This window comes from Erinaceus europaeus, chromosome 7, assembly GCF_950295315.1.
Source record: "Erinaceus europaeus chromosome 7, mEriEur2.1, whole genome shotgun sequence".
NCBI lineage: Eukaryota > Metazoa > Chordata > Mammalia > Eulipotyphla > Erinaceidae > Erinaceus > Erinaceus europaeus.
In genome coordinates this window covers 74387405-74404741 of record NC_080168.1, presented here as the reverse complement: position 1 = coordinate 74404741, position 17337 = coordinate 74387405, and the positions used below count along the sequence as shown (strand labels likewise).

The 17337-nt window shown below is 41.5% G+C and overlaps 1 protein-coding gene across 4 annotated transcripts in view; it reads left to right on the top strand.

Moving 5' to 3' along the window:
• EPSTI1 (epithelial stromal interaction 1) overlaps positions 1-17337 on the top strand; it is a 171473-nt gene that overhangs the window by 38388 nt on the left and 115748 nt on the right. For all 4 annotated transcript variants that reach the window (XM_060194769.1, XM_060194771.1, XM_016194658.2 and 1 more), the window contains exons 2-5: positions 3386-3444; positions 7446-7529; positions 12411-12484; positions 13346-13429. In XM_060194769.1, the coding sequence (XP_060050752.1) occupies positions 3386-3444; positions 7446-7529; positions 12411-12484; positions 13346-13429 (301 nt within the window). The remainder of the gene's footprint in view (positions 1-3385; positions 3445-7445; positions 7530-12410; positions 12485-13345; positions 13430-17337) is intronic.

Here is a 17337-nt window from a genome sequence, read left to right as displayed (position 1 = left end):
TGGGGAAAGAGGGGAAAGGATGGGATGAAGGGACACTGGGGTCCTGGTGCATGATGGGGGATTATCTCCCATACACCTATCAAGGGGACCTGACAAATGTCTATGTGTCAAAGACTGTGCTATAAACCATTAACCCCCCACCCCAAACAACAACAACAACCACCACAAATTACCGCCCTTTACCTCAAGACAGAAACTGGGACTTACTTTTGATAGCCTCCAGGATCCCTTAGTCCTCAGTTTAGATTCTTTACATATCAAAGCGAAGCCTCAGGAGGATGACAGTTCACCTGGTAGAGTATGCAAGCCTTATCTTCTTCTTCTAGCGTTTGCCCTTCTTCCGTAGCCAGTTAATGGCTTTGAAAGTGACTGGGATCCATGTGGATTCAGTCGGCTAGGAAGGGTTATCAGTTTCCCCAATGAATGGGTACTCACGGGATGCACCACGGGAAGGTCGATCCAATGCAAGCCTTATAATGTGCAAGATTTTGGGTTTGAGCCTTGGCACCACAAGTAAGCATCAGAGCACTGGGAAAAGCTCCATGGACAATAGGTCAGTCCTGTGGTATCTGTCCCCTACACCCTCCAAATAGAAAGAATGGGAAAGCTAACCCTGAAGCAGTGATGCCGTACATATATGAGGAGCCCCTTCTACCACAATCAAAAACAAATCAAGAGAAATCTTTTGCAGAAACTTTTTTTTTTTTTTTTTTGCCTCCAGTGTTATCGCTGGGGTTTGATGTGGGCACTATGAATCTACTGCTCCTGGCGGTTATTTTTTTCCATTTCATTTGATAGAACAGAGAGAACTTGAGAGAGGAGGAGAAGATAGAGAGGGAAAGAGAAAGATAAACACCTGCAGACTAGCTTCACAGCTTTTGAAGTGACCCCTGCAGGTGGGGAGCCAAAGGCTCAAACCAGGATATTTGTAACTGTCCTTGTGCTTTGTACTATGTGTGCTTAACCTGGTGTGCCACCACCCAGCCCCCTTGCAGAAAGTTTCTGAGGTTTATTGGTGACAGTTTCACTGAGATATGACATTTATTAACCCATGCTTCAGTAATTAAGGACATATAAAATCTTCTTGCCTGGTTTAGTTGTTTTTTTAATATTTCATTTATTTTATTTTTGAGAGAGATGCAGAGAGACACACACAGAGAAATACCAGAGCATTGTTCAGCTGTGGTTTATGGTGGTGCCTGGGATTAAACCTGGGACTTGGGGGTCGGGCAGTAGCGCAGTGGGTTAAGCGCAAGTGGCGCCAAGCGCAAGGACAGGCGTAAGGATCCGGGTTCCAGCCCTCGGCTCCCCACCTGCAGGAGAGTCGATTCACAGGCGGTGAAGCAGGTCTGCAGGTGACTGTCATTCTCTCCCCCTCTCTGTCTTCCCCTCCTCTCTCAATTTCTCTCTGTCCTAGCCAACAACAAATGACATCAACAACAAAAATAATAACCACAACAAGGCTACAACAAGGGTAACAAAAAAGGGGAAATAAAATGGCCTCTAGGAGCAGTGGATTCATGGTACAGGCACTTCTTCTTCTAGCATTTGCCCTTCTTCCGTAGCCAGTCAACAGCGTCAGGTTGAGCCTGATGTAAAGTTTCGAGACCTCCTTTGAATCTAGAGAGGTGGCAGTCGTTGACTATGTGGGTCATAGTCTGTCTGTAGCCGCAGGGGCAGTTCGGGTCGTCTCTGGCTCCCCAGCGATGGAACATAGCGGTGCACTGGCCATGGCCTGTTCGATAGCGATTGAGGAGGGCCCAATCATAACGTGCTAGGTCAAAGCCGGGTTGACGCTTGCAGGGGTCTGTGATGAGGTGTTTGTTCTTTACCTCAGCTGACTGCCAACTCTGTTTCCAAGAGACTGGAACAGAGAAGTTCAGTGTAGGCGTAGGGGACCAGATTGGGTGACGAGACGTCAAGCGTTGGACAGGGTGGGCGAAGATATCCGCGTATATTGGCAGGTCCGGTCGAGTGTAGATGTGGGAAATGAACTTAGATGATGCCGCATCCCGACGAATATCTGGCGGGGCAATGTTGCTAAGAACTGGCAGCCATGGAACCGGGGTGGAACGGATGGTTCCAGAAATTATCTTCATGGAGGAATATAATTTGGAATCGACCAAGTGGACATGGGGGCTACGGAACCATACTGGGGCACAGTATTCTGCAGTGGAATAGCATAATGCCAGAGATGATGACCGTAGTGTGGGAGCGCTCGTGCCCCATGAGGAGCTGGCCAGTCTTGCAATGATGTTATTCCTCGCACCCACCTTTGCTGCAGTTTTTATGAGATGTTCGTGAAATGACAGGGTGAGATCGAGAGTAACGCCAAGATAGACTGGCTGGGCTTCATGCCGGATTCTCGTATCGCCAAGCTGCACATTAAGCTCACGCGAGGCCGAGGCATGGTGTAGATGGAAAACAGATGATACTGTTTTTGCAGTGCTAGGGATTAATTGCCATTTTTTACAGTAACCAGATATCAGAGATATCAGATATCAGAGACATGTCTTTCGTGAGTGTTTCCTCGAGGATGTTGAACATCCTTGAGGATGTCAGTATAGGCACTGAGCCCCAGCAATAACCCTGGAGGCAAAAAAACAAAACAAAACCTGGGACTTTGGAGCCTCAGGCATGAAAGTCTGTTTGCATAACCATTATGTGTTCCATCCCTGGTTTAGTTCCTCAGCAAAGTTTTGCTTCTTGACTTTGATTATCCCCAAAAGGAAGTGCTACATTACAAATGAGCTGCATTTCCAGTTTGTGGGAAATACATGATTTTTGAAAAATGTCAACCCCCCAAAAAAAAAAACAATCAGAAAACCCATAATTCTGTAACTAAGGAATCGCTCCTCAGCTATGTTCATTTATGTACTTTGATCTCTACCTTTTATCACTTTTTTTCCCTCTTGTAACTTTTGATGGTAGGAACAGTACTTTACTCTTTTTTTTTTTTCCCCTTCTTTTGTGGTTCTTATACCTAGTAAGTATGTAAAAAGGGACATAGGACCTAAAATGAGTGGCACAGAGGAAATGCCAATCTAGAGGCATCTCAAAGGGTGGTCCTTCGCCTGAGCACCTCTGAGAGAGGCATTGTGCCCTACTGCCAGTCTTTAAGAGCCTACCAGGAAGCAGCCATTATGCATTCGTTGCCAGCTCCTTTGATTTCTACATTGGGCCACATGCATTTTCTTTTGCTTTGACAACTGCATTGTAAGTTCTAGGAAAACAGACCTGAGTTTTAAGAAAAATGATGCTCTTTCGTGATGCTTATTTGATGGTGATGATCATGGGTACAGTATATTAGGAACAAGACTGTATGCTGACTGATAAATCTTAGTACTTCTCATGATAATCATTTCTTTTCCCCACTTCTTTCTAGCACAGGGGCATACACCTTGATAACACCAAATGAGAATCGAAGAAGTCGGATACAAAGGAGTATGTATATTTACTCATTTAACAATGAGCCTACTTCTCTCTCTCTTATGAATGCAAGTGATTCACTCTGATCTGTAATACTTTTATTGTCTGACTTCCCCCCCTTTTTTGCACTTGTTTTTTATTGTTGTTGTAGTTATTATTATTGTTATTGATGTTGTTGTTGTTAGATAAGACAGAGAGAAATGGAGAGAGGTGGGGAAGAAAGAGAGAAGGAAACAAAGATAGACACCAGCAGACCTGCTTCACTCCCTGTGAAGGGACTCCCCTGCAGGTGGAGAGCTGAGGGGCTTGAACCAGGATCCTTAAGCCGGTCTTTGCACTTCATGCCACGTGTGCTTACCCAGCTGTGCTACCGCCCGACTCCCTATTGTTTGACTTTTATAGAGAAACCAAAGCTCAAGTTATTTTTCTTTTTAACTTTAACAATTTTAATTATACTTTAAAAATAATTTTACCCGGTTCGAACCCCGGCTCCCCACCTGCAGGGGAGTCGCTTCACAGGCGGTGAAGCAGGTCTGCAGGTGTCTATCTTTCTCTCCTCCTCTCTGTCTTCCCCTCCCTCTCTCCATTTCTCTCTGTCCTATCCAACAACAACAACAACAACAATAATAACTACAACAATAAAACAACAAGGGCAACAAAAGGGAAAAAATAAATAAAATAAATATATATAAAAAAAACTTTAAAAAAAAAATAATAATTTTATTGGGGCCGAGTGGTGGCACACCTGGTTGAGCGCATGTGTTACAGTGCTCAGGGATCCAGGTTCGAGCCCCTGGTCCTCACCTGCAGGGGGAAAGTTTTACGAGTGGTGAAGCAGGGCTGCAGGTGTCTATCTCTCTCCCTGTCACCCTCCTCCCTCTTGTTTTCTGGCTGTCTCTATCCAATATGTAAAGATAATAATAAATTAAAAAAATTAAAAAACTGTTTAAAAATCGTCTTATTATAAATGCTTCTAAATTTGTTTCTCTGTGTTAATGGCAAAAATTATGGCATGACTGTAGATTTCAGATTTCAGTTGGGCTTAAATAGTTCCACATACCCTCCCTCCTCCTTGCCACAGATGCATCTCATTCTTGTCAAGTTGAATGACAGAGTATAGATATTTTTATTGAACTTGTGACTATTATTATTTTTTTCTTTTCTTTTTGTAGTGCCAGAACCTTGCACACATGAAATTCCACTGCTCCTGGGCAACTTTTTTTCATAATTTTTTTTTTCAGATAGAAAGGTAGTAACAGTACAGAGCCACTCCCCACTCCACTGTCTCTTGAGTTTCTCTGCTGTTAATGGTACTCCCATTTGGTGCCAGGATGTGATTCTTGGTCCTTGTACTTGGTAAAGTATGCACTCTACTGGGTGAGCTATCTTCTAGCCCAGGACAGAGAAGTTATACAACAAGTTAATTGTAAAATGACCCCATAATTTTGTAGCTAGAGTCTCTCCTCAGCTATATTTATTCATGTATTGCTGTTTCTACCTCTCGCTTATAACTTTTGGTGGTAGGAACAGTACCTTCTTTATTATTATTATTATTATTATTATTATTATTTTCCTTTGTGGTTCTTGTACCTAGTAGTTGTGGAACATGTTTTATTATTATTATTATTATTATTTATTGGGTAGAGACAGAGAGAACCTGAGATAGGAAGGGGAGTTAGAGACAGAGAAAGAAATATCTGCAAGCACTGCTTCATTGCTCATGCAGCTTCCTCCCATGCAAGCTGAGACTAGGGGCTTGAACCTGGGTTGTTGGGCATGATAACATGTGTATTCAACCAGGTGTGCCATTGCCTAGTCCTGTGAAACATATTTAAACTGCAGAAAAACAAATCTTAGTATCTGAAGTCATTAAACTTTAGATTTGGAAGAACAACTATAGTATATTAAGCTCACAGATAAGTTATGATGCTTGATCATGTCAAACTATGGTGCTGTCACTGAGGGTGTTGTCTCTTTAATTACCTCACTGGTAGAAAATTTAATTTAATGTTGGACATACACACACAAGAGGAATGAGACTTTCTAAATCGGGTCTGGCCCTTCAATAAATTCAATAAATCTAGGAGCTTTTCCATAGCAATATTAAATGCTGATTTTTTAACTGATCATTTGGTAAGGCCCATGAATGATGTTATAAGTATCCAAATGGTCCTTGGCAGAAAAAAGGTTGCCCACCTCTGTTGTAAAGGGTCTCCACCAGACAGGTGGTGGCCCCTGTGTGGCACACCAGAGTCAGTGCAGAGAATGAGGATCACAGTTATGCAGATGGAAGGACAACTGCCTTGTAGCCACTGACCCACAGAATCCCAAAGCTTTCACTCTGATGGTCTTTTTAATTTAATTTAATTTTATTTTTTTTCTGATGGTCTTTTAATTCAAACATGTCACAGGAATTTTAAGTCAGTCTAGTTTGGATTTTTTTTTTTTTTTGAGGCTACTTTTATCAGTAATTATTAAACATATTATAAATTAATATTTGGTACAGTCAGGTAGTGGGGAGTGAGGGCATGCCCTGGGAAAACAGAACTAGCATCTCAGGTGGAGGTAGATAGCATAATGGTTATGTAAAGTGACTCTCATGTCTGAGGCTCCAAAGTCCCATGTTCAGTCTCCGCACCCCCCCCCCCCCCATAAGCCAGAGCTGAAGTGCTCTGGTAAACAAACAAAAATAAAAAGCTAGCATCTCTGTCGCCCCCTGGTGTTACCCTGTGCATCTGTGGAATGAGCATTGCTGCTCTGCCAGTGAACCCAACCTCCCCAAGTAAACATTTAAAATATAGTAAATATGAGCACCAGAATTCTCTAGGAATGTGTTTTCCTGTGTGTGACAAGTTATCTGTGTGTGTATGTGTAAAGTTCATATTTAATTATATTCTGATTTCACATACTTTAAATTTTTTATTATTATCTTTCTTTGTTTATTGGATAGAGACAGCCAGAAATTGAGAGGGAATGGGGAGATAGAGAGGGTGAGAGATAGAAGGACACCTGCAGCCCTGCTTCACCACTTGTGAAGCTTTCCTCATGAAGGTGGGGACTAGGGGCTTGAACCTGGGTCCATATGCATTGTAACGTGTGCGCTCAACCAGGTGCACTGCCACCCGCTCCCCCCTTTCTAAAAAAGATTATTTATTTATTAGAAAGGTGGGAGGAGAGAGAGAAAGAACCAAACATCACTCTGGTACATGTGCTGAGGGGATCGAACTCAGGACCTCATGCTTGAGAGTCTAATTCTTTATCCATTGTGCCACCTCTTGGACCACTCACACACATTTTTAAATAGGAAGCTCTTAACATTAATTTGATACAAAATTTACAAGCAATTTTTTTTCACCATGGTTATCACTGGGTATCAGTTCCTGCACAATGAATCTACCACTCCTGGTGGCCATTCCCCCCCCCCCTCTTCTTTTTGTTTGATAGAGAAAATTGAAAGGGAAGAGGAGAGAGAAAGAGAGAAACCTGCAGCAGAGCTTCACTTCTGGTGAAGATTCTCCCCCTGCCCCCCACAGGTGGGGGCAGGGGGCTTGAACCTGGATCCTTGTACATGGTAATGTGTGCTTTCAACCTGGTGCACCACCACCTGGCTCCTTTGATACAACATTTTAAGAATACCGGGATAGGATAAGTAGCTGAACTCCTTAGTTTTTGAGGGGTTCAGATCACTTTTCCAATGTGAACCTTCTGTGCAGATTTTTTTTTTTTATTGAAGTTAGAGGGGGGAAGGGGGAGATAAAGAAAGAGATAAACAGTTGCAATATTATTTTACTGTTAATGAAGCATCCATGCTGTAGGTAGGTACTGGGGCTTGAACCCAGGTCCTTGCACACTATAATGTGTGTGCCATCACCTGGATGGCATCTTCCTTTATTGGGTACCTGTCACTTGTGTCACACGCAGTTAGTTGTTTCCTGATGGCTGCCATGTTTTCAAGGGATCATTTTCCTTTTTAACATTCTAGTCAAGGGTAATTTGAAATTTTTCATCTGGTTTAGTTGCAGAGCAAGAGCTGGAGAGCCTGGAAAAATGGAAGGAGCAACACAGAGCGAAGCCAGTCAGCCTGGTGCCGAGGCGGCTAGGTAAGTCAGAAAGCCAGGTGTCTGAGCAGAGAAAGGCAGGGTCACCTGAGGAGCCTGTTAGCACCTTGCATGTGTCTGTTTTTGTGTGTTATTGGTTGCTGAATTCAGCTGTTTTTGGAATGGGATGAATTTAAAGTTGGAACACTTAAATATATAACTATATTGTCATTTCTGATTTTTTTTTGGGGGGGTAAGCAGCAAATGTATTATGGTACAGTTATATTGCACTTGAGTTTTGGCTTAATTTCTAGATAATTCAGAGCTTCTAAGGCATTCAATGCTGAAGAAATCTAGACTGCATATGCCCTGTCATTGCATTGATTGGGGATGGAGGGAAAGTTATCATAAGAGTATTAATTATGACAGTTGAATACTCATATGAAAAGAAAGAATGTAGAGTCAATTTCTAAACTAAGATGAGAGTCAGCTGGAGACTCAGTGGTAGGTTTCCAGAGAAACATCACCTGCATTTTCATTCCAGACAGAGACCTTTGGGCCCCTCGAGCACGTGCTACTGGGGTAATGAATTGTCTGGGCTGCCTGTGCCGGTTGGTGTTTGAATCATTCAATAGGGATCCCACCTTCTGGGAATGTCTCATGTTGTTCTAACAGCGGCTGAGAAATTACAGGGCTGACTGCACAATTCTAGATTTAGCTAGTACAAACATGTCTAGTCTAACTGGGGACGACTTGCTGTCCCAGTAGCTTGAGAGACTCTCCTTCACCTCACTCCAAGATGCAGGTAAAGTAAACTAATTGAAAAACAAGAAGGTGGAATTAATAGTGTCGTCACTGTGATTCCACTGTATTTATTGGGGGGATTAATTAATTTTAAGCCTTTATGCTGAACAAGTCAGACTTGAGGGTTAAAATCAGAAAATAGTTCCATCCTTTGTAGCTGGTCCTTTAATTTATTTCTTTATTTTCTTTTTGAGAGAGATACAGAGAGAGAGAGAGAGAGAAAGAGATACAGAGAGAAACACCAGAACACTGCTCAGCTATGGTTTATGGTGGTGTGAGGGATTGAACCTGCAGGTTTATATTTTTCTCTCCCTCTCTATCTCCTTTCTTCTTAATTTTTCTCTGTACTTAGAAAAAAAAAGAGGGGAAATTGGCCACCAGGAATTGTAGATCCATAGTGCGAGCACCAAGGCCCAATGAAAAACCTGGTAGAAAATAAATAAAAAAATAAAAGAAAAACAACCTTCTTCAAATCACAAAGCTGTTAAGCTAATACTGGGCATGAAATAGTATCATTTTCGTAATTTATTTTCATCTCAAGACATTGGCCAAAACTCTTGCTAATGAAGATGAAGATTTCATTCCTGCTCCAGCCCAGGCCTATTTTGGGTGGAAATCTAGCAATGGAAGTAGGGACATGGCTGAATTTTTTCTCTAAGAAGATTCTGACCCCTTTGGGACAAAGGAAAAAGGGGAGTTAAGAGATTGGGGAATGGGTGGGAAATAGCTACCCAGATAGGAAGCTACAGGTGTGAGATCTGCTACCACATGTGATCACCATGACACTGGGGGAAATTCCACAGGTGGTGGAGAAGTGCTGTGGTTGGTGTCTGTCTCTGCCTCTCTCTCTATATTTATCTGAAATTAAAAGGATGAATAAATTTTCCTAGGAACAGTGAAATCACATAAGCACAAGTTCCTGGCAAAATATACACACAGGAGACAGAGAGAGAGAGAGAGAGAGAATTAGAAGTCTGCAGTACACTATCCTAGTTTCTTCAAGTCATGCTCTATGTTTACTGTACATTCTCCCCTCTACTTGGAGTTGAGTTCTTCAGAGTTCTTCATTCCCTGCTGTTCTCTCTCACCCAGGTCCCCTGATAGGGATGATATTCTTTATTGATGACAGTGCTGGGCTACACTGTTGGTTTGTGTTTGACCATCGCTGTTGCTTCTGTTGTTCCTCTAGGTGGCCTTCATGGCAAGCCCCTTAAAGACAACTTTAGGTAGGCATTCACTTTCATGACACCCCAGATTGCAAGTACAGGGAACACGTAACGTCTTTTTTTCCTTCCACACAAATTCTAAGAAAACAGGCTGTTTGCCATGTAGCTAATTCTTTTTGATGATCCATCTGAACAAGAAGTTGACTGTAGCCTCTTGCCATTAACTCTAACTTTCCAAGGTGTGGGTCCACTAGGACCTTTGTTTTCTTGGAGGTGCAAATGGAGCTCTCCAATTGAATCTCAATTCATCTTTATTGCTCACCTTCACAGAAAGGTTCCTACACACATACACACTGAAATTCACAAAGACATTTTGTAGGAATTTTCCAGGTTAAGGCTTCCCAAACTTTTTAAAAATATTTATTTATTTAATTTATTCCTTTTTTGTTGCCCTTGTTGTTTTATTGTTGTAGTAGTTGTTGATGTCGTCGTTGTTGGATAGGAGAGAATTGGAGAGAGGAGAGGAAGACAGAGGGGGAGAAAGAGATAGACACCTGCAGACCTGCTTCACCACCTGTGAAGCAACTCCCCTGCAGGTGGGGAGCTGGGGGCTCGAACTAGGATCCTTATGCTGGTCCTTGAGCTTTGCACCACGTGCACTTAACCTGCTGCACTACTGCTCGACTCCCCCAAATTGTTTTTTAATTATCTGGTTACAGATTTTGCTTACGGAACTAGGCAGTTCACCTTGAAATTTGGAGCAATTGGCACTTTATTATTTCGTTACCATCAGCAAAAATGAGCAGGAGTCTCAATGCAACTTTCTTTATTTTTATTTTTATTTTTTTAACCAGAGCACTGTTCAGCTCTGGTTTATGGTTGTGTGGGGGGTTGAACCTGGGACTTTGGAGCCTCAGGCATGAGAGTCTGCTTTGCATAGCCATTATGCTATCTACCCTCCGCCCTGCAACTTTCTTTATATACTATCTCTAGTAATTATTAAAGGATATGGTTACAAAGATGCTAGGTGGGTTGTAAAGAAAATTCTACAATGTTTTAACTTTGAGATGAATTTTGGGCAAAACCTGCAACTGCTTAGATATGTCTCTACTCATTCTAATTCTCAACTGTTCTTCTCTTTCTCAATTCATTAAAATATTAAAATGGTCCCAAGAGATACTGGAAGTAACATTAGCTAAACACATCTAGAGTCCTTAGTGTTTCTTTCTCATTCTCCCAGCCCCTGCAACAAAGACTAAAAGACCAAAGCGAAACAGGTGCTATGGTGTCTTTGTCAGTTCAATTATAAAAACTATGGTGAATGCAAATTATTTTACTGTACTTTTTTCTGAGAGTAAATCTCTCAGAGAGCTGACACTTTTAGTCCCCAAAGCACCGGAGAATTATTTCAAAGCAGTTCTTAAGAGATTGTCAAACTGCAAGGATTTATGGCCCAAATTACTTTGGTTTTAAAGGGAAAACATGCACAGTATTAAGAGTTATAGATTTTTGTTTGTTTGTTTGTTTCTAATATCTAAAAAAAGAACACCAAAGTAAAAGACTCTGGGGTGGATAGGTGGGGGGAAGGTTCAGGTCCTGGAACATGATGTCAGAGGATCTAGTGGGGGTTGTAATCTTATGTGGAAAACTGGGAAATGTTATGCATGTACAAACTACAATATTTACTGTCCACTGTAAAACATAAATCTCCAAATAAAGAAATTAAAAAGGTGGCTGGGCAGTAGTGCAGCGGGTTAAGTGCACATGGTGCTAAGTGCAAGGAACAATGTAAGGATCCTGGTTTGAGCCCCCAGCTTCCCACCTGCACGGGCAGGGGAGTAGCTTCACAAGCAGTGAAGCAGGTCTGCAGGTGTCTTGTCTTTCTCTCTCCCTGTCTATCTTCCACTCCTTTCTCCATTTCTCTCTATCCTATCCAACAACAGTGACATCAATAACAACAATAACCACAACAACTATAAAACAAGGGCAACAAAAGAGAAAAAAATAACCTCCAAGAGCAGTGGATTCATGGTGCAGGCACTGAGCCCCAGCAATAACCCTGGAGGCAAAAAATTAATTAATTAAAAAAAAGAAAGAACAATAAGTTGTATGAGTTGACAGTTGATAGCACTGATTGGAATAATAGCATATCCATTAAAGTTAAAAAAAAAAAGTTTAGGGGCTGGGTGGTAGGTAGCACACCAGGTTAAGTGCACATAATAGGAAGCACAAGGATCCCAGTTCAGGCCCCTGGCTCCCCAGCTACAGGGGGGGTCACTTCACAAGTAGTGAAAGATCTTCACAAGCAGATCTGCAGGTATCTCTCTTTCTTTCCTCCTCTCTATTTCCCACTCCTCTCTTAATTTCTCTCTTTCCTATTCAATAAAAAATGGGAAAAAATAGCCTCTAGGAGCAGAGGACTTGTTGACCTTGAAACCCAGTGATAATCCTGGAGGGGAAAAAAAAAGTTCTAATAGACTATGTACCTGTCTAGTGACAAGATTCCTGTGGACTGTCTGAGTTTTGATACTTGAACATAAGGCCATAGAGTCAAAAGAAGAAAAGCAAGAGAAACATGACCAATCATCATCTTTCCAAGGTTAAGGAATGTTCATACTCAAGATAAAGGAAATGTTCTAGAATTTCTAAGACAGGCACTCTTTCTTGTTTAGTGTGAAAGTTCAACCTAAAAAAAAAAAAAGTTGAATTCCTATACTGATGACAAGCTTTAGTAATACTGTCCTCTTCTTTTAGCAATATGGGTCCACCTTTCTGTCAGGCTGTTTCTCTTCAAAGCAAATGCCTTCTTTAATGTCTTATTTAAAAAAAAAAAGTGGTTATATCTTATTTCCAGGGGAGTAAAAATATTAAAGAAGTCCCTGGTATAGACTTATCATTTATTAATTAGTCTCTGATGGTTGACATTTCAGTTTAATATTCATGTTTCACCTTTGTGACTTTTTTTTTTTTTTAGGTGGAAGCCAATCAGAGGCTGAAGTCAGGCAGAAACAACAACTACAACTGATACAATCTAAATATCAGCAAAAGGTTAGACTCCATCTCTTCTAGTTGACTTTTGGCAAGGAAATGGAGTATTAGTACTTTCTAATAACCATAGAATAGCATGGTACCTTTACCAAAAGCCTGAAACCTTTAAACCAACCACAAAAGAATACTCTTACAAATTAAAGAAACTAGGAAGTAAAACGTATAAAGAATCTAGAATTATCCAAACTTTTTAATGGTCAGCAGGACCCCATGTTAAGGATTTTACTTTATAGTTTAAGTTACCTCTCAGGGGCCGGGTGGTGGTGCACCTGGTTGAGTGCATACGTTATAGTGCTCACAGACCCAGGTTCGAGTCCCTGTTCCCCACCTGCAGGGAGAAAACTTCACAAGTGGTGAAGCAGAACTGCAGGAGTCTCTCTGTATCTTTCCCTTTCTATAACTTCCTTCCCTATCAATTTCTGGCTGTGTCTATCCAATTAAAAAAAAAGTTACCTCTCTACCTCATTTTAAATATTCTGATTTGTTTACTTTGTGTAAGTAGTACAAAAACATTTATAAGAAGCCCAGCCATTTTCACAATGAACTCTGAATTATATAATTTAGAAAATTACTCCCCTCTCTCCCACCCCCATACACACACACACATATACATTCTTTGTTTCTCTACCCAGAGTGGCTGGGGTGGGAGAAGACAAGAGACCAAGGAAGAAACACAAAAGGGAGAATTTTATGGGGAGGATCTGAGTAGTGATCTAAGCAGTTTGAAGTAACAGTCTATAATCATGGCAAGATATAGCAGAAACAATACCATAATTTACCTGTGCATAATTTTGTGTTTCAGAGGTTTGTATAGAGAAATAGTAACCAGTTTTTATCCTCTGTGATCTCAATACAATTTAGCTAAAAAGAGAGCAATCTATGAGAATCAAGAAAGAAGCTGAAGAAGCTGCAATCCAAAAAATGAAGGCAATTCAGAGAGAGAAGGTAAGTCAGTGGAGAGGGTGGCTAGCTAACATTTACTGTGACAGGTTCTCTCCTAGAAGAAGTCTATGGGTAACTGTCTTGATCATCACAATAATTGTATGGAGTATATACTATTCTCTCTTTTTTTTTTAAAAAAAAGATTTTATTTATTTACGAGAAATATAGGAGAAGAGAGAAAGAACCAGACATCACTCTGGCACATGTGCTGCGGGGTCTCAGGACCTCATACTTGAGAGTCCAAAGCCTTATCACTGTGCCACCTCCTGGACCACAATAATATACTATTCTTTTTTTAAAAAAATTAAAAAAAATTATTTATTTATTTACCCTTTTGTTGCAGTTGTGGTTATTATTGTTGTCATCGTTGTTGGATAGGACAGAGAGAAATGAAGAGAGGAGGGGAAGGCAGAGAGGGGGAGAGAAAGACAGACACCTGCAGACCTGCTTCACCTCCTGTGAAGCGACTCCCCTGCAGGTGGAGAGCTGGGGGCTCGAACCAGGATTATTACGCTGTTTCCTGTGCTTTGCACTATGTGCGCTTAACCTGCTGTGCTACCGCCCAACTCCCCAGTATATACTTACACTCAAACTTGCATGATGAAAACTGAGAGAGAGAGAGAGAGAGAAAATAACTAGTACTCAACAGTCAATAAATAGAAGAGGATTCAAATTCAGTCCAAGTAGAGTTCTTATCATTTGTCTTGCCTCCCAGGTGAATGGTCAAAGTGGTAGCTGGATACCTGCCTCATAGGCAAAACAATCAGTGACAATGGAAGTTAGTGGCTCACTGCCATGTTTACATCTAAACAGTGAACTTCTCAGGGTGAATGTGGAATAGGTGAATATAGCTCTTGACAGATAAAAGAAAAAAAAAAGGGGGGCACGACTGATCTTTCAGTATTAATGACACAATATATATATATATTTTAAAAAATTATATATATATAGTAGAGACAGAAGGAAATTGAAAGGGGAGGAGGAGACAGGGAGGAAGAGAGACAGAGAGACAACTGTAGCCTGCTTCACCAGTGATGAAAGTTTCCCCATGCAGGTGGGGACTGGGGGTTTGAACCTGGGCCCTTGCACACTGTAATGTGTGTGCTTAACCAGGTATGCCATCACTTGGCCCCAACATGATCTATTCTAAATCTGAGAGTGATGCATTTAAATTTTGACACTAAAATGAAAACTGTGAAATCTTTTTTTAAAAATTATTTGATAGAAAAAATTGATAGAAATTGAGAGGGGAGGGGAAGATAGAGAGGGTGAAACAGAGGCACCTTCAGCACTGCTTCACCACTTGTGAAGCTTTCCTCTTGGGGCCAGGGATTTGAATCTGGGTCCTTAAGCATAGTAACCTGTAGGCTCTACCAGGTGTGCCACCACACAGCTCAATGAAAACTTTGAGATTTCTAAGAAAATGTCTTTTAAAAATGTTCATGGGCTGGGAGGTGGCTCACATGTTGTAGCATGTATGCTACCATGAGCAAGGATTTGAGCCCATGTCTACTACATGGCAGCATGTGCAGATGGGAAGCTTGACAATTGGTGGAACAGTGCTATGCTATGGAGTCTCTGTCTTTGCTCTCTATTCTCACCCTTTGTATTAAAGAAAGAAAGAAAGAGTGGTCCTGGAGGTGGTACACTGGATAAAACACTGCACTCTCAAGCATGAGGTCCCAAATTCAATCCCCAACAGCACATGTACCAGAGTGATGTCTGGATCTTTCTCTCTCTCCTCTTACCTTTCTTTCTTTTTAATTTTTTAAATTACTTCTTAAATATTTATTTATTTTCCCTTTTGTTGCCCTTGTTTTGTTGTTATTATTGTTGTTGTTATTGATGTCGTTAGATAGGACAGAGAGAAATGGAGAGAGGAGGGGAAGACAGAGAGGGGGAGAGAAAGATAGATGACTGCAGACCTGCTTCACTGCCTATGAAGGGACTCCCCTGCAGTTGGGAAGCTGGGGGCTTGAACCAGGATCCTCACGCTGATCCTTGCACTTTGTACCACCTGCACTTAAACCTGCCGCGCTACTGCCCAGCTCCCCTTTTTAAAAAATTTTTAAAAATATTTTTTTAATTTATTTTTTTGAGAGTGATGCAGAAAGACACACACACACACACACACACACACACACACACACACACACACACAGAAACACCAGAACACTGCTCAGCTCTGGCTTATGATGGTATGGGGGAATTGAACCTTTGGAGCCTCAGGCATGAGAGTCTGTTTGCATAACCATTATGCTATCTCCCCCACCCCCTCCTATCTTACTCATTAATAAATAAATAAAATCTTAAAAGAAGAAAGGAGAAAGAGAGAGAGAGAGACCACCAGAAGTGGTAACATCAAGCCCTTGTTACAATCCTGGTGGCAAAATAGATATTTCATCTTGAAAGAAAGGAAATATATATAGCGTTCTTTTACCTCATGCCTCCTTCTATTGCCATTCTATACAAAACAAAGTTGTAGTAGGCTTCAAGTATTAGAAGTTGGGGTCAATCACCTCTCCAGAGCACTAACCCACCAGGGAAAGATAGAAACAGGCAGGGAGTGGTCTCCCTGCCAACATCCATGCCCAGCAGAGAAGCAGTTACAGAAGCCAGACTTTCCACCTTCTGCACCTCATAAAGAATTTTGGGAGGGATAAGGAATAGGGAACCCTTCACTGCAGAGAATGGGAAACAGAACTCTAGTGGTGGGAACTATATAAAATTACAGATCTATTATCTTACAGTTTTGTAAATCAATATTAAATCACTAATAAAAAATTTAAAAAAGAAGTTGGGGTCAAAGGGTTAAATAATGGTACTGACTACCAAGTATGATGCCTACTGCAGGTGTATGTCACGGAAAAGGTCCTATTTCTGCTGTCTGTCTCTGTAGTCCATTCTCCCTTCTTTATTCTATTAAAAATTTTTTTTACCGGGAGTCGGGCTGTAGCACAGCGGGTTAAGCGCAGGTGGCGCAAAGCACAAGGACCGGCATAAGGATCCCGGTTCGAACCCCGGCTCCCCACCTGCAGGGGAGTCGCTTCACAGGCGGTGAAGCAGGTCTGCAGGTGCCTATCTTTCTCTCCTCTTCTCTGTCTTCCCCTCCTCTCTCCATTTCTCTCTGTCCTATCCAACAACGACAACAACAATAATAACTACAACAATAAAACAACAAAGGCAACAAAAGGGAATAAATAAATAAAATAAATATAAAAAAAATTAAAAAAATTTTTTTTTACTATCTTTATTTATTAGAGACAGCCAGAAATCAAGAAGAAGGGGGAGACTGAGAGGGAGAGAGACAGGAAGACACTTGAAGTACCACTTCACCACTCAAAAAGCTTTCCCCCTGCAAGTGGGGGGGGGCTTGAACCTGGGTCCTTGAGCACTGTAACATGTGCACTCAACCAGGTACACCACTACTTGGCCCCCTTTTATTTTAAAGCTTAAATGTTGGTCAAATTTTCAACCTGCTTACCAAGTAATTATACGTCTTCACTAATAGACAACCCCACCAATGTGTCCTGGAGCCCCGCTTCCCCAAAGCCCTGTCCTACTAGGGAAAGAGCGAGACAGGCGGTGGGAGTATGGATTGACCTGCCAATGCCTATGTTCAGCAGGGAAGCAATTACAGAAGCCAGACCTTCCACCTTCTGCACCCCATAATGATCCTGGGTCCATGGTCCCAGAGGGATAAAGAATAGGAAAGCTGTCAAGGGAGGGGATGGGATATGTAGTTCTGGTGGTGGGAATTGTGTGGAGTTGTACCCCTCTTACCCTATGGTTTTTGTCATTGTTTTCTTTTTATAAATAATAATAAAAATAAAGGAAAGACATTCAGAAGTAGTAGGTGTGAGTTAGAAAGGAAGAGAAGGCAGGACCATAGGAAAAAACAGGCAAACACC